The following is a 27,547-nucleotide window of genomic DNA, read 5'->3' on the forward strand; positions in this document are numbered from 1 at the left end:
GGCCGCCTCTCTGCGTGGACGGTGAGCAAAGAGCCGATGTATGAGTTAAACGCACATTAATGTAGCTTGCTTCATTTTGACGCTAACGGTTCTCAACACCCCATCCCCTTAAGGAGGAGGGCAGTACGCACGCCACCGGGCATCGGCGGCCCGGCCCCTCCGCTTCTTCCAGAGGAGCTGCAGCCAAGTGGGTCCTACTTTCTTCCCAGTTAGGTACCCGGCACTGCCCGGCTCTCCCTTGAGTGCCCCTCGGGAGCGCGGATTAAAGGCGGGTGTTTTCCGGGGCCATGTGTTGATTGTCTGAGACCCGCTGTTGCTCTCGCCCCAGCCCACAGTCCCCCTCTTCCTCCCTTTCCCCTGGCTCCCAAGAGCTGTTGGGCCCGGGTGGGCAGGGATTCCTTCCTCGAGCGGCACGGGGCAAGGATTCAGCAGCCGAATAATAATAATCATCATAATAATAATGGTGGTATTTGTTAAGCGCTTACTATGTTCTAAGCACTGGGGGAGATACAAGGTGATCAGGCTGTTCCACATGGGGCTCACAGTTAATTTGTTTTATTTGTACATATTTATTCTATTTATTTTATTTTGTTAATATGTTTTGTTCTCTCCTCGCTTTAAAAACAACACAAAACAACAACGACGACAACATCAGAAAGCCCCCAAAGTTTCTCAGTTTAGTAGACTTTTCTTTTCTTCAACATGATTTGGGCAAACTGCAAACATCGGATTTGATCTTGGTCCCTGAGATTAGTGGACCACTGTCCTGTAAGTGCAACCTCTCCCCCTCGCCCCCACCTTCATCCCCCGTCTTACCTCCTTTCCTTCCCCACAGCACCTGTATGTATGTATATATGTTTGTACATATTTATTACTCTATTTATTTATTTTACTTGTACATATCTATTCTATTTATTTTATTTTGTTAATATGTTTGGTTTTGTTCTCTGTCTCCCCCTTCTAGACTGTGAGCCCGCTGTTGGGTAGGGACCGTCTCTATATGCTGCCAACTTGGACTTCCCAAGCGCTTAGTACAGCACTCTGCACACAGTAAGCGCTCAATAAATACGATTGAATGAATGAATGAATGAATCCCCATTTTACAGATTAGGGAACTGGGTAGCGACCGTCTCTATACGCGGCCAACTTGGACTTCCCAAGCGCTTAGTACAGCGCTCTGCACACAGTAAGCACTCAATAAATACGACTGAATGAATGAATGAATCCCCACTTTACAGATGAGGGAACTGAGGCACAGAGAGGTGAAGTGACTTGCCCAAGGTCACACAGCAGACAAGTGGCGGAGCCGGGATTTGGTTGGCTCCACTCGGGGTCACCCCGCACAATGTGAGGTGTTTGGCGGGGCCCCACCCCACCTTTAATCCAAGGCCCTGGGGGGGTGAGCTCACTGTGGGCAGGGACTGTGTCTGTTTGCTACGGTACTTTCCCGAGAGCTTAGTACAGTGCTCTGCACGCAGTAAGCGCTCAATAAATACGGCTGAATGAATGAATGGATTTAAACGCCCCCCTTCCAACACCTTCCGGCTCGAGAGCCAAGGCTGATTCCAAAAAGATCCGGACGTGTCTCCCGAGCCATAGGTTGCAGACCCCGGTTTTAGACATTTCATCTCCCTGGGGGCAGGAGACTGGACCAGACGACTGCTCAGGACGCTTCCAGCTCCTGTTAATCGAAGGAACTGGTCCCGGTGAAAGCCAAACGGCTAAAGCACCCTCATCTCCCTCTGCTCCCCAGCGAGAGGGCACTAAAGCCACGAACCCAGAGAAAATAATAATAATAATAATAATAATAATAATGGCATTTATTAAGCGCTTACTATGTGCAAAGCACTGTTCTAAGCGCTGGGAAGCCCGGGGAATCCTCACTTCCCACTCTTGCCTGGAGACGGCCGCTCCACCAGTGCCAGAGAGCTTCTCAAGGAGGAAATTCATTCATTCATTCAATCGTATTTATTGAGCGCTTACTGTGTGCAGAGCACTGTACTAAGCGCTTGGGAAGTCCAAGTTGGCAACATCTAGAGACGGTCCCTACCCAACAATGGGCTCACAGTCTAGAAGGGGGAGACAGACAGCAAAACAAAACATATTAACAAAATAAAATAAACAGAATATATACAAGTAGAGTAATAAATATGTACAAACATATATTTATTCATTCATTCAATCATATTTATTGAGCGCTTACTGTGTGCAGATCACCGTATTAAGCGCTTGGGAAGTCCAAGTTGGCAACATCTAGAGACGGTCCCTACCCAACAGCGGGCTCACAGTCTAGAAGGGGGAGACAGACAGCAAAACAAAACACATTAACAAAATAAAATAAACAGAATATATACAAGTAAATAGAGTAATAAATATGTACAAACATATATTCATTCATTCATTCAATCGTATTTATTGAGCGCTTACTGTGTGCATAGCACCGTACTAAGCGCTTGGGAAGTCCAAGTTGGCAACATCTAGAGACGGTCCCTACCCAACAGCGGGCTCACAGTCGAGAAGGGGGAGACAGACAACAAAACAAGACATATTAACAAAATAAAATAAATAGAATAAATATATACAAACAAAATAAGTAAATAGAGTAATAAATACGTACCAACAGATATACATATATACAGGTTGTGGGGCCACCTTGGGCCTCCCGAGCGCTTAGCCCAGTGCCCTGCACACGGTGGGCGCTCAGTACATGAGAAGCAGCGTGGAAATCAGACCTAAACCTCTTGGCCAATTACCTCTACTTCGCTTCCCCCGCCCCACTACAGATGCAGATAAGACTTTTGTCCTTTATGAAGAAGCAGCTACTTCCCGTCTTCCGATGAAAACGGGTCAAAGACCACGTGCACGCCGAGGGGGATGCCTCAAAGCTTTTCTGGGCCGATGCGGAGTAGAAGCCAACCAGGAGGCCCCGCACCCGACCCAAATATCACCCCCTCCCAGGGTCTCTGTGTCACGCCACTTGTCAGCTGGGTGACTTTGGGCAAGTCACTTCACTTCTCTGGGCCTCAGTTCCCTCATCTGTAAAATGGGGATTAAGATTGTGAGCCCCACTTGGGACAACCTGATCACCTTGTATCCTCCCCAGCACTTAGACAGTGCTTTGCACATAGTAAGTGCATAACAAATGCCATCATTACTATTACTCAGAGCCAGCTGAGAGGGGGAACTCTGTCCACTAATCCAAACACCTCTTCCATACCAAGAACTGAAGATATCAGGGCACCATCCCCTCACTTTCAGTTGCTCTTCAGCCCTGCCCTCCCTTCTTCCCTGCAGGGCCCAGAGACAAGCACCGCATCTGAGGGGAGTCACTTACCTCCCGGGGTTCAATGGGCCCAGCCTGCTCTTCTCCAAGCACAGCTGTGTAATAGGCCAGATTCTGTCGCATCACCTCATCGTTGGGAAAGAAGAGCAGGTAGGTTTTGGCGCATTCGACGGCTTGGGTGTAATTTCCGGCTGCAAAGAGAAACCCGGCAGGGCTCTGCGCCTCCAAATCACGAGGCCGGACGGTCCGGCCCACGGACCACCGTTGCCCCTGCTGAGCCGGGACGGGGGGAGCCACGATAGGGCGAGAAGAGCCGAGCTGCTGGCTGGAACTGGTGGGGAGCTACAGAGTGCTGCCTCTCTAAAATTTCTTTCTGCCCAACCGGTCAAATAGAAGAGGACGCAATGAGAGAGTGGGCTGGGACCGTAGCTGGGTAGAGGAACTGGAGAAGCTGTAGCAATGAGGATTCACTCACTGGGGCTTTGGGGCTTTGTCCAGAAACACTGTCCACTGTCCTGGGCCTGGAATGCCCTCCCTCTGCCCATCCGCCAAGCTCGCTCTCTTCCTCCCTTCAAGGCCCTACTGAGAGCTCACCTCCTCCAGGAGGCCTTCCCAGACTGAGCCCCTTCCTTCCTCTCCCCCTCATCCCCCTCTCCATCCTCCCATCTTACCTCCTTCCCTTCCCCACAGCACCTGTATAGATGTATATATGTTTGTACATATTTATTACTCTATTTATTTATTTTACTTGTACATATCTACTCTATTTTATTTTGTTAGTATGTTTGGTTTTGTCTCCCCCTTTTAGACTGTGAGCCCACTGCTGGGTAGGGACTGTCTCTATATGTTGCCAATTTGTACTTCCCAAGCACTTAGTACAGTGCTCTGCACACAGTAAGCGCTCAATAAATACGATTGATGATGTCCTCTCCTTCGAGGCTGTTAGCTCGAGCCTACCAACTCTGCTGTACTCTGCCAAGCACTTAGTACAGTGTTCTGCACACGGTAAGTGCTCAGTACCATCGACTGATTCCCCGACAGATCCGGGACAATCAGCGGTCAGTCGCATGCAATGAAACCCAAAGGACCAGCAGCGATGGGCCAGAAGAAAGCACAAGATGGCTCTGGAGCAGTTATTCTGTAGGGACAACTGTCCTGTTTAAAGACACAAGTCCATCTTTCCCTGACTCCCACCCATCGTACACCCAACCCCTGCAGCTGGGGAATTCAAACGCCACCCGAGTACTAAAAATTTCCCCGTGCTACCCCACTGCTACTGAAAAGACATTTCAAACTGGCCGGGGGATGAAAATCCAGTTTGTGGCCTAGATTGAAAGCTCTGCTGGGGAGGGACCGGGTCTTGAAATTTCTTTGTCAATCCCCACTGCTCTGCCAAAGCAGATGCTCGATAAATAGTTCAGTCAGTGGATGCTATGGCAACCACTGCTGTAAAACCGATTCCAGCTTCCCTAGATGACGGAGAAGAAAGATGATGGGAGCAAGTGAGTACACTTGAGGGAAGGTGTGCTTGCTCTGTCGCCGGTTTCTACCTCGCCTGACTACTCTGAGTCACAGAGATGCTGCAGTGGCCTCAAAGACCCCGTGACCCAGGAGTCCGAGTAAAGGAAAGAACACGCAATCCATATTTACCGAGAAAGCGGCAACTCCAGCTCGAGACCCACTTGGCTGAAAGAGTTTCTCAGCTGAGGTGGCAAGGAGAGGAAAGAGAGGACCGTAAAAATGGGTCTTACTGTTGTAATAGGCAAACTGCAGATAGTTGAAGTGGGATGGGAGGAAGTCTTCAAAGGGCTTCTCTCGACTGGGATGAGAGGCGAGCTCTGTGACGCAGCTCTGCTTACAGTTCAGGACCTGGATGTAATGATCTGGAAAGAGCCAAGAGACAGAATGACCATCAGAGGGATGCCTCTATTTATTTTATTTTGTTGGCATGTTTGGTTTTGTTCTCTGTCCCCCCCTTTTAGACTGTGAGCCCACGGTTGGGTAGGGACTGTCTCTATGTGTTGCCAATTTGTACTTCCCAAGCGCTTAGTACAGTGCTCTGCACATAGTAAGCGCTCAATAAATACGATTGATGATGATGATGATGATGCCTATATATGTTGTCAACTTGTACTTCCCAAGCGCTTAGTACAGTGCTCTGCACACAGTCAGCGCTCAATAAATACGACTGAATGAACGTATATATGTTTGTACGGATTTATTACTCTATTTTATTTGTACATATTCTATTTATTTTATTTTGTTAATATGTTCTGTCTTGTTGTCTGTCTCCCCCTTTCTAGACTGTGAGCCCGCTGTTAGGTAGGGACCGTCCATATTTGTTGCCAACTTGTACTTCCCAAGCGCTTAGTACAGTGCTCTGCACACAGTCAGCACTCAATAAATACGATTGAATGAACGTATATATGTTTGTACGGATTTATTACTCTATTTATTTTATTTGTACATATTCTATTTATTTTATTTTGTTAATATGTTCTGTCTTGTTGTCTGTCTCCCCCTTTCTAGACTGTGAGCCCGCTGTTAGGTAGGGACCGTCTCTATATGTTGCCAACTTGGATTTCCCAAGCGCTTAGTACAGTGCTCTGCACACAGTCAGCGCTCAATAAATACGACTGAATGAATGTATATATGTTTGTACGGATTTATTACTCAATTTTATTTGTACATATTCTATTTTGTTAATATTTATTTTACTTTGTTAATATGTTCTGTCTTGTTGTCTGTCTCCCCCTTTCTAGACTGTGAGCCTGCTGTTAGGTAGGGACCGTCTCTATATGTTGCCAACTTGGACTTCCCAAGCGCTTAGTACAGTGCTCTGCACACAGTCAGCGCTCAATAAATACGAATGAATGAACGTATATATGTTTGTACGGATTTATTACTCTATTTATTTTATTTGTACATATTCTATTTATTTTACTTTGTTAATATGTTCTGTCTTGTTGTCTGTCTCCCCCTTTCTAGACTGTGAGCCCGCTGTTAGGTAGGGACCGTCCATATATGTTGCCAACTTGTACTTCCCAAGCGCTTAGTACAGTGCTCTGCACACAGTCAGCGCTCAATAAATACGATTGAATGAACGTATATATGTTTGTACGGATTTATTACTCTATTTATTTTATTTGTACATATTCTATTTATTTTATTTTGTTAATATGTTCTGTCTTGTTGTCTGTCTCCCCCTTTCTAGACTGTGAGCCCGCTGTTAGGTAGGGACCATCTCTATATGTTGCCAACTTGGACTTCCCAAGCGCTTAGTACAGTGCTCTGCACACAGTCAGCGCTCAATAAATACGACTGAATGAACGTATATATGTTTGTACGGATTTATTACTCTATTTTATTTGTACATATTCTATTTATTTTATTTTGTTAATATGTTCTGTCTTGTTGTCTGTCTCCCCCTTTCTAGACTGTGAGCCCGCTGTTAGGTAGGGACCGTCCATATTTGTTGCCAACTTGTACTTCCCAAGCGCTTAGTACAGTGCTCTGCACACAGTCAGCACTCAATAAATACGATTGAATGAACGTATATATGTTTGTACGGATTTATTACTCTATTTATTTTATTTGTACATATTCTATTTATTTTATTTTGTTAATATGTTCTGTCTTGTTGTCTGTCTCCCCCTTTCTAGACTGTGAGCCCGCTGTTAGGTAGGGACCGTCTCTATATGTTGCCAACTTGGATTTCCCAAGCGCTTAGTACAGTGCTCTGCACACAGTCAGCGCTCAATAAATACGACTGAATGAATGTATATATGTTTGTACGGATTTATTACTCAATTTTATTTGTACATATTCTATTTTGTTAATATTTATTTTACTTTGTTAATATGTTCTGTCTTGTTGTCTGTCTCCCCCTTTCTAGACTGTGAGCCTGCTGTTAGGTAGGGACCGTCTCTATATGTTGCCAACTTGGACTTCCCAAGCGCTTAGTACAGTGCTCTGCACACAGTCAGCGCTCAATAAATACGAATGAATGAACGTATATATGTTTGTACGGATTTATTACTCTATTTTATTTGTACATATTCTATTTATTTTACTTTGTTAATATGTTCTGTCTTGTTGTCTGTCTCCCCCTTGCTAGACTGTGAGCCCGCTGTTAGGTAGGGACCGTCCATATATGTTGCCAACTTGTACTTCCCAAGCGCTTAGTACAGTGCTCTGCACACAGTCAGCGCTCAATAAATACGATTGAATGAACGTATATATGTTTGTACGGACTTATTACTCTATTTATTTTATTTGTACATATTCTATTTATTTTATTTTGTTAATATGTTCTGTCTTGTCTGTCTCCCCCTTTCTAGACTGTGAGCCCGCTGTTAGGTAGGGACCGTCTCTATATGTTGCCAACTTGGACTTCCCAAGCGCTTAGTACAGTGCTCTGCACACAGTCAGCGCTCAATAAATACGATTGAATGAACGTATATATGTTTGTACGGATTTATTACTCTATTTTATTTGTACATATTCTATTTATTTTACTTTGTTAATATGTTCTGTCTTGTTGTCTGTCTCCCCCTTTCTAGACTGTGAGCCCGCTGTTAGGTAGGGACCGTCTCTATATGTTGCCAACTTGGACTTTCCAAGCGCTTAGTACAGTGCTCTGCACACAGTCAGCGCTCAATAAATACGACTGAATGAACGTATATATGTTTGTACGGATTTATTACTCTATTTATTTTATTTGTACATATTCTATTTATTTTACTTTGTTAATATGTTCTGTCTTGTTGTCTGTCTCCCCCTTTCTAGCATCATCATCATCATCAATCGTATTTATTGAGCGCTTACTGTGTGCAGAGCACTGTACTAAGCACTTGGGAAGTACAAATTGGCAACATATAGAGACGGTCCCTACCCATCAGTGGGCTCACAGTCTAAAAGGGGGAGACAGAGAACAAAACCAAACATACTAACAAAATAAAATAAATTCTTATTTTATCTAGACTGTGAGCCCGCTGTTAGGTAGGGACTGTCTCTATATGTTGCCAACTCAGACTTCCCAAGCGCTTAGTACAGTGCACTGCACACAGTAAGCACTCAATAAATATGATTGAATGAATGAATGAATGAATGTCTGGATTGTCAACTCCGCTTCGAGAGTGAATACAACCAAATGGAAGATACTTTAAGTCACACGCTTTTCAATTCAACTTCTCCAGGCCTAAAAAGCTTGAGGTAATGTATGGGGGAGGCGGGTGGGAGGGCATGGGAAGAGCTGTTCTAAATAACAGTTTGCTGGCTAGAAAGTGAAATATCTCGCTTTCCCCATCCCCACTGCCATCTGAGTTTTGCTTCTTCTTCTTTTTTTTAATTGGGACTTGTTAAGCACGCCTGGCTCCTCCAGGAAGGCTTCCCTGATCGACCTCCCACCCCCTTCACACCACCTCCGCCCAGCCTTTACGTGCCTTTCTGCCTGCCGGCCCCCACCTGTATCAGTCAGTCAATAGTATTTATTGAGCGCCAACTGCGTACAGAGCGCCGTACTAAGCTCTTGGGAGACTAAAGGGGAAGCAGCGTGGCTCAATGGAAAGAGCCTGGGCTTTGGAGTCAGAGGTCACGGGTTCAAATCCCGGCTCCGCCAACTGTCAGCTGTGTGACTTTGGACAAGTCACTTCACTTCTCTGGGCCTCAGTTCCCTCATCTGGAAAATGGGGATTAATACTGTGAGGACAACCTGATCACCTTGCATCCCCCCCAGTGCTAGAACAGTGCTTTGCACATAGTAAGTGCTTAACAAATACCATTATTATTATTATTATTATTATTATTAAAGTAGAACAACAGACACATTCTCTGCCCACAGCGAGCTTACAGTCTAGAAGGGGAGACGGATATTAATATAAAGAAATACATGAAAGATATGGACATAAGTGCCGATGACAACCAAATCAGCATATGGCTCAGTGGAAACAGCCCGGGCTTTGGAGTCAGAGGTCATGGGTTCAAATCCCGGCTCTGCCATCTGTCAGCTGTGTGACTTTGGGCAAGTCACTTCACTTTTTTGTGCCTCAGTTCCCTCATCTGTAAAATGGGGATTAAGACTGTGAGCCCCCCGTGGGACAACCTGATCACCTTGTAACCTCCCCAGCGCTTAGAACAGTGCATTGCACATAGTAAGCGCTTAACAAATACCATCATTATTATTATTACTACTATGTGCCAAGTACAGGGGTAGACACAAGAGAATCACACTGGACTCAGTCCCTGTCCCACAAGAGGCTCACAATCCAAGCAGGAGGGAGTAGGGTTTAATCCCCATTTTACAGATGAGGAAACTGAGGCTCAGAGATGACTTGCCCGAGGTCACGCAGCAGAGACGTGACAGAGCCGGGATCAGAACCCAGATCCTCCGACGCCCAGGCTCCTTCCACCAGGCCACACTGCTTCCCTCTGTTTGCTTCACTCTGCTTCTCTGTCCAGCTCTCTCTCTGGTGTGTTACTTGTTGCCTACTGGGTACTTTATACTTAATAATCATCATCATCATCATCAATCGTATTTATTGAGCGCTTACTGTGTGCAGAGCACTGTACTAAGCGCTTGGGAAGTACAAGTTGGCAACATATAGAGACAGTCCCTACCCAACAGTGGGCTCACAGTCTAAAAGGGGGAGACAGAGAACAAAACCAAACATACTAACAAAATAAAATAAATAGAATAGATATGTACAAGTCAAATAAATAAGTAAATAGAGTAACAAATATGTACAAACATATATACATATATACAGGTGCTGTGGGGAAGGGAAGGAGGTAAGATGGGGGAGATGGAGAGGGGGATGAGGAGGAGAGGAAGGGGCTCAGTCTGGGAAGGCCTCCTGGAGGAGGTGAGCTCTCAGTAGGGCCTTGAAGGGAGGAAGAGAGCTAGCTTGGCGGAGGGGCAGAGGGAGGGCATTCCAGGCTCGGGGGATGACGTGCGCTGGGGGTCGATGGCGGGACAGGCGAGAACGAGGTACGGTGAGGAGATTAGCGGCAGAGGAGCGGAGGGTGCAGGGTTAAGCACTTACTATGTGCAAAGCACTGTTCTAAGCACTGGGGGGATACAAGGTGATCAGGTTGTCCCGCGTGGGGCTCACAGTCATCATCCCCATTTTACAGATGAGGGAACTGAGGCTCCGAGAAGTTAAGTGACTTGCCCAAGGTCACACAGCAGACACGTTGGCGGAGCGGGGATTCGAACCCATGACCTCTGACTCCAAAGCCCCCGGCTCTTTCCACTGAGCCACGCTGTTACTTCTATTCTGTACCCCTCACTCTTTTCTTCCAACTGGCCTTTCCTACCCTTGGCTAAACAAAGGGAAGACGTTGTTAATACTCTCCTCTTCACCCCAGCCTGGAAACCCTGCCCCCCTTTTATTTTTTGCTAGAGAGACGTGGAGAGGTGCGCTTATCCTATCCCACCTCGACAACTGCATCGGCCTCCTCGCTGAACTCCCCGGGTCCAGTCCACATTTCACTCGACCATTTTTCCCGAAAGAACATTCGGCCCGCGTCTCCCTACCCCTCAAAAACCTCCAGTGGTTGCCCATCCACTTCCGCATCAAACGGAAACCCCTTCCCAAGCGCTTAGTCCAGTGCTCTGCACACAGTCAGCGCTCAATAAATATGATTGAATGAATGTGTATATGTTTGTACGGATTTATTACTCTATTTTATTTGTACATATTCTATTTATTTTATTTTGTTAATATGTTCTGTCTTGTTGTCTGTTTCCCCACCTTCTAGACTGTGAGCCCACTGTTGGGTAGGGACCGTCTCGAGATGTTGCCAACTTGGACTTCCCAAGCGCTTAGTACAGTGTTCTGCACACAGTAAGCGCTCAATAAATATGATTGAATGAATGTATATATGTTTGTAGGGATTTATTACTCTATTTATTTTATTTGTACCTATTCTATTTATTTTATTTTGTTAATATGTTCTGTCTTGTTGTCTGTCTCCCCACCTTTTAGACTGTGAGCCCGCTGTTGGGTAGGGACCGTCTCTAGATGTTGCCAACTTGGACTTCCCAAGCGCTTTGTACAGTGTTCTGCACACAGTCAGCACTCAATAAATATGATTGAATGAATGTATATATGTTTGTACGGATTTATTACTCTATTTATTTTATTTGTACCTATTCTATTTATTTTATTTTGTTAATATGTTCTGTCTTGTTGTCGTCTCCCCCCTTTTAGAGTGTGAGCCCACTGTTGGGTAGGGACCGTCTCTAGATGTTGCCAACTTGGACTTCCCAACTGCTTAGTACAGTGCTCTGCACACAGTAAGCACTCAATAAATACGATTGAATGAATGAATTATCAGCTTTAAGTCCCTCCGGGAGCTTGCTGATCTCCTTCTACAATCCAACATATGGAGACGGTCCCTACCCAACAGTGGGCTCACAGTCTAGAAGGGGGAGATCTCCTTGTATCTACTCCAGCGCTTAGAACAGTGTGTGGTACTGAGTCCCCTCCTTCCTCTCTCTCCCAACCCCCCCGCCTTACCTCCTTCCCCTCCCCACAGCACCTGTATATATGTTTGTACGTATTTATTACTCTATTGATTTATTTTATTTGTACATATTTATTCTATTTATTTTATTTTGTTAATATGTTTTGTTTTGTCGTCTGTCACCCGCTTCTAGACTGTGAGCCCGCTGTTGGGTAGGGACCATCTCTAGATGTTGCCAACTTGGACTTCCCAAGCGCTTAGTACAGTGCTCGGCACACAGTAAGCGCTCAATAAATACGAATGAATGAATCCAGCTTGCACACTCCACTTCTCTGGCTCCAACCTACTCAGTGTGTCTTGATTTCGTCTCTCTCGCCTCCCTCGCTCACGTCCTCCCTCCGACCTGCAATTCCGTCCCCCTTCACCTCTGACAGACCACGCCTCATTCCGTCTTCACTGTGAGCCCGCTGTTGGGCAGGGACCGTCTCTAGATGTTGCCAACTTGTACTTCCCAAGCGCTTAGTCCAGTGCTCTGCACACAGTAAGCGCTCAATAAATACAATTGAATGAAAAAGCCCTACTAAAATCGTATCTCCTCCAAGAAGCCTTCCTTGACTAGCCTCTCTCTTGCCCAACCTCTTTGCTCTCCCTTCTGCATCCCCTAAACACTTTGATACACCTAATTGTGTATCGAATTTGATACTTAAGCACTGTGATAATAATAATAATAATGGTGGTATTTGTTAAGCGCTTACTATGTGCAAAGCACTGTTCTAAGTGCTGGGGGGGTTACAAGGTGATCACAATCAATCAATCAATCAATCAATCGTATTTATTGAGTGCTTACTATGTGCAGAGCACTGTACTAAGCGCTTGGGAAGTACAAATTGGCAACACATAGAGACAGTCCCTACCCAACAGTGGGCTCACAGTCTAAAAGGGGGAGACAGAGAACAGAACCAAACATACCAACAAAATAAAATAAATAGGATAGAAATGTACAAGTAAAATAAATAAATAAATAAATAAATAGAAAAAATACGGAACGCTTCACGAATTTGCGTGTCATCACAGTCTAAAGGCTCACAGTCTAAAAGGGGGAGACATAGAACAAAACCAAACATACTAACAAAATAAAATAAATAGGATATGTACAAGTAAAATAAATAAGTAAATAGAGTAATAAATATGTACAAACACATATACATATATACAGGTGCTGTGGGGAAGGGAAGGAGGTAAGATGGGGGGGGATGGAGAGGGGTAATACGGCACCAGGTTCCCCTAAAAACAGGGGCAGTATTCTTGCCGAACCCCATTTTTTAAGGGAATCACGCTGGATCACCCCTCGCCTCGTGTTTGACGCCGTGGACAGACACCCAACCATTTGGGGAGCAGAGAAGCAGCGTGGCCCAGTGGCTAGAACGGGGGCTTGGAAATCAGAAGGACCTGGGTTCTAATCCTGGCTCTGTCATTTGTTTGCTGTGTGATCTTGACCAAAGTCCCTTAAGGTCTCTGTGCCTCAGTTGCCTCATCTGTACAATGGGGATTAGCCCATGCGAGCCCCATGTGGGACATGGACTGTGTCCACCCTGATTAGCTTGAATCACTCCCAGCACTTTGTGAGGTGCCTGGCCATGTAGTAAGCACTTAAATACCCTTAACAAGCAAACAAAACAGCAAACATTTTTTTTGATGGCATTTATTAAGCTCTTACTATGTGCAAAGCACTGTTCTAAGCGCTGGGGAGGTTACAAGGCGTGGCTCAGTGGAAAGAGCCCGGGCTTTGGAGTCAGAGGTCATGGGTTCCAATCCCAGCTACGCCACATGTCTGCTGCATGACCTTGGGCAAGTCACTTCACTTCTCTGAGCCTCAGTTACCTCATCTGTAAAATGAGGATTAAGACTATGTGCCCCACGGGGGACAACTTGATCCCATTGTATCCCCCCAGCGCTTAGAACAGTGCTTTGCACATAGTAAGTGCTTAACAAATGCCATCATTACTATTATCAGGTTATCCCACGGGGGGCTCACAGTCTTCATCCCCATTTAACAGATGAGGTAACTGAGGCCCAGAGAAGTGAAGTGACTTGCCGAAAGTCACACAGCTGACAAGTGGCGGAGTAGGGATTTGAACCCATGACCTCTGACTCCAAAGCCCGGGCTCTTTCCACTGAGCCATGCTGCTTCTTAAAGGGGACCATGGGAAACTGAAGTCAGCTCAAACAATGGTACTTACTGAGCGCTTACTGTGTACTGAGCACAGTACTAAGTACTGTATTAAGGTCAGAGAGTAAGAGATTCTAGCATGCACTTTCCTTGGTGCCAGGGTTTTCTTTCTTTTTTGTTTTGGTATTTGTTAAGTGCTTTCTATGTGCTTTCCAGGCACCGTACTAAGCAGGACCGTCTCTACATTTTGCCAATTTGTACTTCCCAAGCGCTTAGCCCAGTGCTCTGCACACAGTAAGTGCTCAATAAATATGATTGAATGAATGAATAAGTGCTGGGGTAGGTAAAAGTTAATCAGGGTAGACACAGTTCCTATAATAATAATGGCATTTATTAAGCACTTACTCTGTGCAAAGCACTGTTCTAAGCGCCGGGGAGGTTACAAGGTGATCAGGTTGTCCCACGGGGGGCTCACAGTCTTAATCCCCATTTTACAGATGAGATAACTGGGGCACAGAGAAGTGAAGTGACTTGCCCAGTCACACAGCTGACAATTGGCAGAGCCGGGATTTGAACCCACGACGTCTGACTCCAAAGCCCGGGCTCTTTCCATTGAGCCACGCTGCTTCTCTAATCCCTATCCCACATAGGGGTCCCAGCGTTAATCTCCATTTTACAGATGAGGTAACTGAGGCCCAGAGAAGTGAAGTGACTTGCTTATGGTCATACAAGTGGCAGAGTCAGGATTAGAACCCAGATCCTCCGACTCTTCCAGGTCTTTTTGGGTTACGGTACTCTGCGTTGCCAAGTTGGGGTGACGGCAATCAATCAATCATATTTATTGAGCGCTTACTGTGTGCAGAGCACTGGACTAAGCGCTTGGGAAGTACAAGTGGCAACATCTAGAGACGGTCCCTACCCAACAGTGGGCTCACAGTCTAGAAGGGGGAGGCAGACAACAACACAAAACATATTAACAAAATAAAATAAATAGAATAGATATGTACAAGTAAGATAAATACATGGAGTAATAAGTATGTACAGACATATATACATATATAAGGTACAGGCAAGGTACAAGGCAAGGTACAGGGAGTTTGCCCATTTAAAGAATATCAACCAGAGAGGGTTGTGGGGCAGACATTTCTGGAGATTGCCCTTCCTCTTCCCCAGAACCGCAGGGATATTAGCAGCGGCACCCTAGAATAATAATTATCATAATGATGGCATTTATTAAGCGCTTACTATCATCATCACCATCATCAATCGTATTTATTGAGTGCTTACTGTGTGCAGAGCACTGTACTAAGTGCTTGGGAAGTACAAGTTGGCAACATATGTGCAACATATGCACTATGTGCAAAGAACCGTTCTACACGCTGGGAAGGTTACAAGGTGATCAGGCTGTCCCACGGGGGGCTCACAGTCTTAACCCCCATTTTACAGATGAGGGAACTGAGGCAAAGAGAAGTTACGTGACTTGCCCAAAGTCACACAGCTGACGGGTGGCGGAGCCGGGATTTGAACCCGCGACCTCTGACTCCATTCATTCATTCATTCAATCATATTTACTGAGCTCTTACTGTGTGCAGAGCACTGGACTAAGCGCTTGGGAAGTACAAGTCGGCAACATATAGGGACGGTCCCTACCCAACAGCGGGCTCACAGTCTAGAAGGGGAATCCATCCAACCATCCGGAATCATCCATCCATCCATCTTTATTGAGCGCTTACTGTGTGCAGAGCACTGTACTAAGCGCTTGGGAAGTACAAGTTGGCAACATCTAGAGACGGTCCCTACCCAACAGCGGGCTCTTTCCACCGAGCCACGCTGCTTCTCTAGTACTAGTACTAGTAGTGCTTCCGCCCTCATCCATTCACTCAATCGTATTTATCGAACGCCGACTGTGAGCCGAGCACTGTACTAAGCGCTTGGGAGAGTGCAACACAAGAAACAGACACAGTCCCGGCCCATGCCGAGGTTTTCCCCCCCCGGTTCCCGCGCACCCACCTGTGACGGCTTGGAAGAGGTCGGCGTTGTAGTCCAGGTAGTTGTACCCTTCGTAGTCGTAGGGCCCTTCGCACAGAGTCCGGCACTCGTCGTCGGCCACGTAGTAGTCTCCCAGGGCGGCCTCCAAATGGGGAATGGCCTCCGCGGGCTGCTCCTCCGAATAGAAGCGCACACCCAGCCGGAATTCGTGCTGTAGGGGACGGAAGAGGGGAAGTCCGCCATGCCGGGCTCTGACGCTTCCCACCCCCCTCTACAGTGCTTTGCACATAGTAAGCGCTTAATCATCATCATCATCATCATCAATCGTACTTATTGAGCGCTTACTGTGTCCAGAGCACTGTACTAAGCACTTGGGAAGTAATAATCAATCAATCAATCAATCGAGCGCTTACTGTGTGCACAGCACTGGACTAAGCGCTTGGGAAGTCCAAGTTGGCAACAGATAGAGACGGTCCCTACCCAACAGCGGGCTCACAGTCTAAAAGGGGGAGACGGAGAACATAACCAAACACACTAACAAAATAAAATAAATAGAATAGATAGGTACAAGTAAAATAAATAAATAGAGTAAGAAATATGTACAAACATATATACATATATACAGGTGCTGTGGGGAAGGGAAGGAGGTAAGATGGGGGGATGGAGAGGGGGACGAGGGGGAGAGGAAGGAAGGGGCTCAGTCTGGGAAGGCCTCCTGGAGGAGGTGAGCTCTCAGTAGGGACTTGATGATGATGGCATTTATTAAGCGCTTACTATGTGCAAAGCACCGTTCTAAGCGCTGGGGTGGTTAGGTGATGAGGTTGTCCCTCGGGGGGCTCACAGTCTTCGTCCCTGTTTTACAGATGAGGGAACTGTGGCACAGAGAAGTTAAATAAATAGAGTAATAAATATGTACAATCAATCAATCAATCAATCGTATTGATTGAGCGCTTACTGTGTGCAGAGCACTGTACTAAGCGCTTGGGAAGTACAAGTTGGCAACATATAGAGACAGTCCCTACCCAACAGCGGGCTCACAGTCTAAAAGTGGGAGACAGAGAACAAAACCAAACATACTAACAAAATAAAATAAATAGAATAGATATGTACAAGTTAAATAAATAAATAGAGTAATAAATATGTACAAACATATATACATATATACAGGTGGAAAGGAGAGAGAAAGGAGATTGGGGGTCGGAGTTGGGGGGGAAACGGGACTTCTCACCATATGGGGTTTGGCTTCAAGGTCCCTGAAGTCTTTCTCTTCTACTCCGGCCATCGTCCGGTAATAGTCAAGATTTTGGCGCATCTCCGCGTGCTCAGGGTTCCCCACGAAGAAGGTATATGCCGCCGCTACCGCCCGGGACAGCTTGTTTATCTAGGAATGAGACCCGAGAGAGCCGCTCTGTCACCCAGCTCCCCAGAAAGAGAATCTATCCTCCGAGAAACAGGCTGTCCTCTGTAATAATAATAATAATAATGATGATGATGGCATTTATTAAGCAATTACTATGTGCAAAGCACTGGTCTAAGCGCTGGACAGGCGACAAGGTGATCAGGTTGTCCCACGGGGGGCTCACAGTCCTCATCCCCATCATCCAGATGAGGGAACTGAGGCCCGGAGAAGCGAAGTGACTTGCCCAAAGTCACACAGCTGATAAGTGGCGGAGCTGAAATTAGCTCCCGCTTCCGTCCAAACCTGCGTCTTTGATTAATTAATTAATTAATGATGGCATTCATTAAGCACTTACTATGTGCAGAGCACATAGAGAAGCAGCGTGGCTCAGTGGAAAGAGCCCGGGCTTGGGAGTCAGAGGTCAGGGGTTCGAATCCCGGCTCCGCCACATGTCTGCTGTGTGACTCTGGGCAAGTCACGTAACTTCTCTGAGTCTCAGTTCCCTCATCTGTAAAATGGGGATGAAGACTGTAAGCCCCACATGGGACAACCTGATCACCTTGTATCCCCCCCCCCCAGCGCTTAACAAATGCCGTTATTATTATTATTATTATTTTTAAAGCGCTGTTCTAAGCGCTGGGGAGGTTACAGGGTGATCAGATTGTCCCTTGGGGGGCTCACAGTCTTCATCCCCATTTTCCAGATGAGGGAACTAAGGATCAGAGAAGTGAAGTGACTTGCCCAAAGTCACCCAGCTGACAGTTGGCAGAACCGGGATTTGAACCCCTGACCTCTGACTCCAAAGCCCGGGCTCTTTCCACTGAGCCAGGCTGCTTCCTATTAGAACCTGTATTAGAACCAGCTCTATTCTGGTGGCAGTGTGGCTCAGTGGAAAGAGCCTGGGATTTGGAGTCAGATGTCATGGGTTCATTCAATCATATTTATTTGAGCGCTTCCTGTGTGCAGAGCACTGTACTAAGCGCTTGGGAAGTCCAAGTTGGCAACATCTAGAGACGGTCCCTACCCAACAGCGGGCTCACAGTCTAGAAGGGGGAGACAGACAACAAAACAAAACATAGTAACTAAATAAAATAAATGGAGTAGTAAATATGTACAAGTAAAATAGAGTAATAAATCTGTACAAACGTATATACGGGTGTTGTGGGGAGGGGAAGGAGGTAGGGCGGGGGGGATGGAGAGGGGGAGAGGAAGGAGGGGGCTCAGTGTGGGAAGGCCTCCTGGAGGAGGTGAGCTCTCAGTAGGGCTTTGAAGGGAGGAAGAGAGCGAGCTTGGCGGATGTGCGGAGGGAGGGCATTCCAGGCCAATCCCGGCTCCGCCAATTGTCAGCTGTATGACTTTGGGCAAGTCACTTAACTTCTCTGTGCCCCAGTTACCTCGTCTGTAAAATCGGGATTAAGACTGTGAGCCCCCCGTGGGACAACCTGATTACCTTGTTACCTCCCCAGCGCTTAGAACAGTGCTTTGTGTATAGTAAGTGCTTAATAAATGCTATTATTATTATTATTATTATTATTATTATTATTATTATTAGAACAGTGCTTTGCACATAGTAAGTGCTTAATAAATGCCATCATCACTATCATCATCATCATTATTCTTTGGCTAGATTTAAAATAAATGCACTTTTGTGGTAGGGCTTTGCACATAGTAAGCGCTTAATAAATGCCATCATCAATATCATCATCATCATTATTCTTTGGCTAGATTTTATTAAAATGCACTTTTGTGGTAGGTGATGATGAGGATGGCATTTATTAAGCACTTTGTATGTGCAAAGCACTGTTCTAAGCGCTGGGGAGGTTACAAGGTGATCAGGTTGTCCCACGGGGGGCTCACAGTCTTCATCCCCATTTTACAGATGAGGTAACTGAGGCACAGAGAAGTTAAGTGACTTGCCCAAAGTCACACAGCTGACAGTCAGCGGAGCGGGGATTTGAACCCATGACCTCCGACTCCAAAGCCCGGGCTCTTTCCACTGAGCCACGGGCTACGGCTAGCAGCAGGGAGGCGATGGAATACAAAATAATAATAATAATTTCTGTATTTGTTAAGCGCTTACTATATGCCAAGCACTGTTCTGAGCGCTGGGGAAGATAACAAGGTAATCAGGTTGTCCCACATGGGGCTCACGGTCTTCATCTCCATTTTACAGATGAGGTCACTGAGGCCCAGGGAAGTGAAGTGACTTGCCCAAAGTCACACAGCTGATAAATGGTGGAGCCGGGATTAGAACCCACAACCTCTGACTCCCAAACCCGGGCTGTTTCCACTGAGCCATGCTGCTTCTCATAATAATAATAATAATAATGATAGTATTTGTTAAGCGCTTATCATGTGCAAATCACTGTTCTAAGCACTGGGGGGAATACAAAGTGATCAGGTTGTCCCTCGTGGGGCTCACAATCTTAATCCCCATTTTCCAGATGAAGTAACTGAGGCCCAGAGAAGTGAAGTGGCTTGCCCAAAGTCACACAGCTGATAAATGGTGGAGCCGGGATTAGAACCCACGACCTCTGACTCCCAAGCCCAGGCTCTTTCCACTGAGCCACGCTGCTTCTCGTAATAATAATAATAATAATAATAATAATAATAATAATAATAATAATAATAATAATAGTATTTGTTAAGCACTATGTGCAAGGCACTGTTCTAATAATAATAATAATGATAATGATGATGGTATTTGTTAAGTGCTTACTATGTGCAAAGCACTGTTCTAAGCACTGGGGAGGTTACAAGGTGATCAGGTTGTCCCACGGGGGGCTCACAATCTTGCAAGTCACTGTTCTAATAATAATAATAATAATAATGATGATGGTATTTGTTAAGCGCTTACTATGTGCAAAGCACTGTTCTGAGCACTGGGGGGATACAAGGTGATCAGGTTGTCCCACGGGGGGCTCACAATCTTCATCCCCATTTTCCAGATGAGGGAACTGAGGCCCAGAGAAGTGAAGTGACTTCCCCAAAGTCACCCAGCTGATAAATGGCGGAGCCGGGATTAGAACCCAAAACCTCTGACTCCCAAGCCCAGGCTCTTTCCACTGAGCCACGCTGCTTCTCATAATAATAATAATAGTATTTGTTAAGCGCTTACTATGTGCAAAGCACTGTTCTAAGCGCTGGGGGGATACAAGGTGATCAGGCTGTCCCACGGGGGGCTCACAATCTTAATCCCCATTTTCCAGATGAGGTCACTGAGGCCCAGAGAAGTGACTTGCCCAAAGTCACCCAGCCGACAACTGGCAGAGCTGGGATTTGAACCCATGACCTCTGACTCCAAAGCCCGGGCTCTTTCCACTGAGCCACGCTGTTTCCTATTAGAACCTGTATTAGAACCAGGTTGAAATCTGAGGGTCCCGGGATCATCTGGACCTCATCGGCGAGGCACATTTAATCGTTTTCCTATACCCGGGCAAGCTCGCTGCCTCTTTCCCGGCACATCACTGTTGGGTAGCGACCGTCTCTATATGTTGCCAACTTGGACTTCCCAAGCGCTTAGTCCAGTGCTCTGCCCACAGTAAGCGCTCAATAAATACGATTGATTGATTGATCGATTCCTGCTAACAGTCAGAAGAGCTAAAATGAGAAAAAGTTCAAGGCCGGTGAGCGGAACACATCCACCGGCACTGCCGAGAGGCCCGAGTGACTTGTCCTTCCCAAGCGCTTAGTCCAGCGCTCTGCACACCGTAAGCGCTCAATAAATACGACCGATTGATTGACTGAGTGACCATCAGGAGCCTGGGAACGGGATTTAGCTGTGCTCTGCGGTTTTCCCTAACTGCACGGTGACTCTGTTGGGCAGCCGGAGATTTCTCCCTGTTGGGAAGGGGGCTCTACTAGCTACGTGGCATTCCGGCCCCCAAATGGGAGGTGCTGGAATGCCGCCGCCGCAGGAAAAGGAAGAGGCAGTGGGAAAGGCCTGGAATGGAGATGTGGCCTAAAGGCCCTGCGATGCCGGGATGAAGCGGCTGGAGCCATCCCACTGCCACCCTCCTTAATAATAATAATATAATAATAATAGTAATAATGGTATTTGTTAAGCGCCCACCCTCCTTAATAATAATAATAATAATAATAATAATAATAATAATAATGGCATTCGTTAAGCGCTTACTATGTCCAAATCACTGTTCTAAGAGCTGGGGAGGTTACAAGGTGATCAGGCTGCCCCATGGCACGGCGGGGGTGGGGGCCTCACATTTTTAACCCCCATTTTACAGCTGGTGGGTAGGGACTGTCTCTATATGTTGCCAACTTGTACTTCCCAATCAATCAATCAATCGTATTTACTGAGCGCTTCCTGTGTGCAGAGAACTGGACTAAGCGCTTGGGAAGTACAAGTTGGCAACATATAGAGACGGTCCCTACCCCCAACCGTGGGCTCACAGTCTAGAAGGGGGAGACAGAGAACAAAACCAAACGTATTAACAAAATGAAATAAATAGAATAAATATGTACAAGTAAAATTAATAAACAGAGTAATAAATATGCACAAACATTCATTCATTTATTCAATCATATTGATTGAGCGCTTACTGTGTGCAGAACACTGTACTAAGCGCTTGGGAAGTACAAGCTGGCAACATACAGAGATAGTCCCTACCCAACCGTGGGCTCACAGTCTAGAAGGGGGAGACAGAGAACAAAACCAAACATATTAACAAAATGAAATAAATAGAATAGAAATGTACAAGTAAAATAAATAAATACATAAATAGAGTAATATATATATATACATATATATATGTATACAAACATATATACATGCACCCCAAGTGCTTGGTACAGTGCTCTGCACACAGTAAGCACTCAATCAATACGATTGAATGAATGAATGAATGTTTGTGCATATTTATTACTCTATTCATTTTACGTGTACATATTTATTCTATTTATTTTATTTGGTTTATATGTTTTGTTTTTTTGTCCGTCTCCCCCTTCTAGACTGTGAGCCCGCTGTTGGGTAGGGACCGTCTCTATATGTGGCCAACTTGTACTTCCCAAGCGCTTAGTACAGTGCTCTGCACACAGTAAGCGCTCAATAAATACAATTGAATGAATGAGGCACAGAGAAGTTAAGTGACTTGCCCAAAGTCACACAGCTGACAGTTGGCGGAGCCGGGATTTGAACCCACGACCTCTGACGCCAAAGCCCGGGCTCTTCCCACTGAGCCACGCTCCTTAATGCCTACGGGGGCAACTTGGGCAACTCCCAAACTCAGTCCGGGCAAACCGGCCACCCTCCGGCATTCCAGGATGGATGAGGAGGGGGGCTTCTTGGGGTCTCCGGGCTGGTCTGGCGAGCTTTCCCACCCGGTGGGCTCGGATCCTTTCCCGGGTGTCAATCAAGCAATCAATCAATCGTATTTATTGAGCGCTTACTGTGTGCAGAGCACTGTACTAAGTGCTTGGGAAGTACAAGTTGGCAACATATAGAGACGGTCCCTACCCAACAGTGGGCTCACTTTTCTCCCATCTCTCAAGGCCCTGGAGTTGAATCAATCATCTTTATTGGGCGCTTACTGAGTGCCGGGCACTGTACTACCCGCTTGGGAAAGTACCACCATGGTATTTTTTAGGGCACCGTACTACGTGCTGAGGCGGAGACCGCCAAACCGGGTTGAAATTGGTGGATAAAAGAAGCAGGGTGGCTTAGCGGCCAAAGCCCGGGCTTGGGAGTCAAGGGTCCTGAGTTCCAATCCCTTGTCTGCCGTGTGACCTCGGGCAAGCCACTTTGGTTCTCTGTGCCTCAGTCAACTCGTCTGTAAAATGAGGATTAAGACTGTGAGCACCACATGGGACAATCTGAGTAGACAGAAGCGGCGTGGATCAGCGGAAAGAGCCCGGGCTTGGGAATCAGAGGACGTGGGTTCTAATCCCGCCTCCGCCACTTATCAGCTGTGGGACTTTGGACAAGTCACTTCACTTCTCTGGGACTCAGTTCCCTCATCTGTAAAATGGGGATGAAGACTGTGAGCCCCACGGGGAACAACCTGATTACCTTGTATCTACCCTGGTGCTTACAGCAGTGCTTGCCACATAGTAAGGGCCTAACAAATACCATTATTATTACCCCAGTGCTTGCCACATAGTAAGTGCCTAACAAATACCATTATTATTACCCCAGTGCTTAGAACCAGTGCTTGCCACATAGTAAGCGCCTAACAAATACCATTATTATTACCCCAGTGCTTAGAACCAGTGCTTGTCCCATAGTAAGCGCCTAACAAATACCATTATTATTACCCCAGTGCTTAGAACCAGTGCTTGTCCCATAGTAAGCGCCTAACAAATACCATTATTATTACCCCAGTGCTTAAAACCAGTGCTTGTGCCATAATAAGCGCCTAACAAATACCATTATTATTACCTCAGTGCTTAGAACCAGTGCTTGTCACATAATAAGCGCCTAACCAATACCATTATTATTACCCCAGTGCTTAGAACCAGTGCTTGCCACGTAGTAAAAGTGCTTAACAAATACCACTATTATTACCCCAGCGCTCGCCACATAGTAAACGCTTAACAAATACCACTAATATCACCCCAGCGCTTAGAGCAGTACTTGCCACAGTAAGCGCCTAACAAATGTCATTATTGTTACCCCAGTGCTTGGAACCAGTGCTTGCCACATATTAAGTGCTTAACAAATGCCATTATTATTACCCCAGTGCTCGCCACATAGTAAATGCTTAACAAATACCACTAATATCACCCCAGCGCTTAGAGCAGTACTTGCCACAGCAAGTGCCTAACAAATGCCATTATTGTTACCCCAGTGCTTAGAACAGTGCTTGCCACATAGTAAGTGCTTAACAAATACCATTATTACCCCAGCGCTTGCCACATAGTAAACGCTTAACAAATACCATTAATACCACCCCAGCGCTTACAGCAGCGCTTGCCACATAGTAAGCGCTTAACAAATACCACTATCACCCCAGCGCTTAGAGCAGCGCTTGCCACATAGTAAGCGCTTAGCAAATACCACTAATATCACCCCAGCACTTAGAGCAGCGCTTGCCAAATACCACTAATACCCCAGCACTTAGAGCAGCGCTTGCCACATAGTAAGCGCTTAGCAAATACCATTATTATCACTCCAGCGCTTAGAACAGTGCTTGCCACATAGTAAGTGCTTAACAAATACCATTATTACCCCAGCGCTTGCCACATAGTAAACGCTTAACAAATACCACTAATACCACCCCAGCGCTTACAGCAGCGCTTGCCACATAGTAAGCGCTTAACAAATACCACTATCACCCCAGCGCTTAGAGCAGCGCTTGCCACATAGTAAGCGCTTAGCAAATACCACTGATATCACCCCAGCACTTAGAGCAGCGCTTGCCAAATACCACTAATATCACCCCAGCACTTAGAGAAGCGCTTGCCACATAGTAAGCGCTTAGCAAATACCATTATTATCACTCCAGCGCTTAGAGCAGCGCTTGCCACATAGTAAGCGCTTAGCAAATGCCATTATTATCACTCCAGCGCTTAGAGCAGGGCTTGCCACATAGTAAGTGGTTATCAAATGCCATTATTATCACTCCAGCGCTTAAGCAGTGCTTGCCACATAGTAAGTGGTTATCAAATGCCATTATTATCACTCCAGCGCTTAGAGCAGGGCTTGCCACATAGTAAGTGGTTATCAAATGCCATTATTATCACTCCAGTGCTTAAGCAGTGCTTGCCACATAGTAAGTGGTTATATCAAATGCCATTATTATCACTCCAGCGCTTAGAGCAGCGCTTGCCACATGGTAAGCGCTTAGCAAATGCCATTATTATCACCCCAGCGCTTGCCACATAGTAAGCGCTTAGCAAATGCCATTATTATCACCCCAGCGCTTAGAGCAGCACTTGCCACATGGCAAGCGCTTAGCAAATGCCATTATTATCACCCCAGCGCTTGCCACATAGTAAGCGCTTAGCAAATGCCATTATTGTCACCCCAGCGCTTAGAGCAGCGCTTGTGCGTATTAGAAAAGTTGTATTATTAATGATGCTAAGAATCGTGTGCATCAGAAGTTGGTGCCCCGGGGGTGCCGGGCCCGGTGGTGTCGGGGGGGGGGGGGTCACCTTGAAGTAGGCCACTTGCAGATAGTTGTAGGGGCTCCTCTTTCGGAACTCGAGGTCCAGCTCTTCGCTCAGGGTGTGAGCGGCGGCGGCGGCGGGGCCTAGGCACCGGCGGAGGCAGGCGGCCCGCCGCAAGACTTGCCCGAAAACCTTTAGGTCCCGCAGGACCGGCGGCTCTGGGCCCGGGGGGTCAGGGGGGCCTGGGGGATCGGGGCTCGGGGGGCCTGGGGGATCGGTGCCCGGGGTTTCTGGGGGTCCTGGGGGATCGGTGCCCGGGGGTCCTGGAGTGTTTGTGCCCGGGGGTCCTGGGGGATCGGTGCCCGGGGTTTCTGGGGGTCCTGGGGGATCGGTGCCCGGGGGTCCCGGGGGAGCGGTGCCCGGGGTTCCCGTAGGGTCTGCTCCCGGGGTTCCCGGGGGATCGGTGCCCAGGGTTCCTGGGGGTCCCGGATTGCCTGTGCCCGGGGTTCCAGGGGGTCCCGGGGGATCGGTGCCCGGGGTTTCTAGGGGTCCCGGAGTGTCTGTGCCCGGGGTTCCCGGGGGTCCTGGAGGATCGGTGCCCGGGGGTCCCGGGGGATTGGCAACCAGGGGGTCCGGAGGGTCGGTGCCCGGGGGGGCAGGGGGTCTCGGGGGGTCGGTGCCCGGGGTTCCCGGAGGGTCTTTGCCCGGGGTTCCCGGGGGAGCGGTGCCCAGGGTTCCCGGGGGTCCCGGAATGCCTGTGCCCAGGGTTCCCGGGGGTCCCGGGGGCCCGGTGCCCGGGGGTCCCGGAGGGCGGTTGGCCGGGGCTCCCGGTGGCCAGGGGTGGCGTTTGGCGCAGGCCCCCCGGCAGCCGAGGCGGAGGGCCCGTTGCCCGGCCCGGGAGCGCAGCGCCCGCTCCATGTAGAGCACCACCGAGGCCCAGTCCCGCCGCGCGTAGGCCGCCACGCCCGACGCGAACAGCCCGTCCGGGCCCTCCGACCCCCCGCCCGGGGGCACGGGCGACGACCCCCCGCCCAACGACCAGGCCCCGGACAGCAGCAGCATCATCACCCCCACCACCACCACCACCGACCCTCCCTCCCTCCCTCCCATCGTCTCCAACCCGCTTCTCCCGGGGACCGCAACCCCAGCTCCCCCGGCCCCTCCCGCCTCAGTTTCCCCGCCCCCTCTCAGGCCCGCCTCAGCTTCATTCATTCATTCACTCACTCACTCACTCATTCATTCCATCGTATTTATTGAGCGCTGACTGTGTGCAGAGCACTGGACTAAGCGCTTGGGAGGGACAAATCGGCAACAGAGAGAAATGGTCAGCTCCCCCGGCCCCTCCCGCCTCAGTTTCCCCGCCCCCTCTCCGGCCCGCCTCAGCTTCATTCATTCATTCATTCACTCACTCACTCACTCATTCATTCCATCGTATTGACTGAGCGCTGACTGCGTGCAGAGCACTGGACCATTCATTCATTCACTCACTCACTCACTCATTCATTCATTCATTCCATCGTATTTATTGAGCACTGACTGTGTGCAGAGCACTGGACCATTCATTCAGTCATTCATTCATTCATTCATTCACTCACTCACTCACTCACTCATTCATTCCATCGTATTGACTGAGCGCTGACTGCGTGCAGAGCACTGGACCATCCATTCATTCACTCACTCACTCATTCATTCATTCCATCATATTTATTGAGCACTGACTGTGTGCAGAGCACTGGACCATTCATTCATTCATTCACTCACTCACTCACTCAGTCCATCGTATTGACTGAACGCTGACTGTGTGCAGAGCACTGCACTAAGCGCTTGGGAGGGACAAATCGGCAACAGAGAGATGGTCAGCTCCCCCGGCCCCTCCCGCCTCAGTTTCCCCGCCCCCTCTCCGGCCCGCCTCAGCTTCATTCATTCATTCACTCACTCACTCACTCATCATCATCATCAATCGTATTTATTGAGCGCTTACTGTGTGCAGAGCACTGGACTAAGCGCTTGGGAAGTTCAAGTTGGCAACATCTAGAGACGGTCCCTACCCAACAGTGGGCTCACAGTCTAAAAGGGGGAGGCAGAGAACAAAACCAAACATACTAACAAAATAAAATAAATAGACTAGATATGTACAAGTAAAATAAATCAATAAATAAATAGAATAAAAATA

The 27,547-nt window shown here is 47.4% G+C and overlaps 1 protein-coding gene across 1 annotated transcript in view; it reads right to left on the reverse strand.

Annotated features, from left to right (window-relative positions):
- Positions 1-26,439, reverse strand: part of P3H1 (prolyl 3-hydroxylase 1) — a 45,834-nt gene extending 19,395 nt beyond the window's left edge. The window contains exons 1-6 of the mRNA XM_038747271.1: positions 26,207-26,439; positions 25,420-25,648; positions 17,140-17,292; positions 15,933-16,122; positions 5,035-5,166; positions 3,335-3,474 (exon numbers count right to left, since the gene is read on the reverse strand). Coding sequence (XP_038603199.1) covers positions 3,335-3,474; positions 5,035-5,166; positions 15,933-16,122; positions 17,140-17,292; positions 25,420-25,648; positions 26,207-26,439 — 1,077 coding nt within the window. The remainder of the gene's footprint in view (positions 1-3,334; positions 3,475-5,034; positions 5,167-15,932; positions 16,123-17,139; positions 17,293-25,419; positions 25,649-26,206) is intronic.
- Between the last annotated feature and the right edge of the window lie 1,108 nt (positions 26,440-27,547).

The sequence above is a fragment of the Tachyglossus aculeatus genome, chromosome 5 (genome assembly GCF_015852505.1).
Source record: "Tachyglossus aculeatus isolate mTacAcu1 chromosome 5, mTacAcu1.pri, whole genome shotgun sequence".
Taxonomy (NCBI): domain Eukaryota; kingdom Metazoa; phylum Chordata; class Mammalia; order Monotremata; family Tachyglossidae; genus Tachyglossus; species Tachyglossus aculeatus.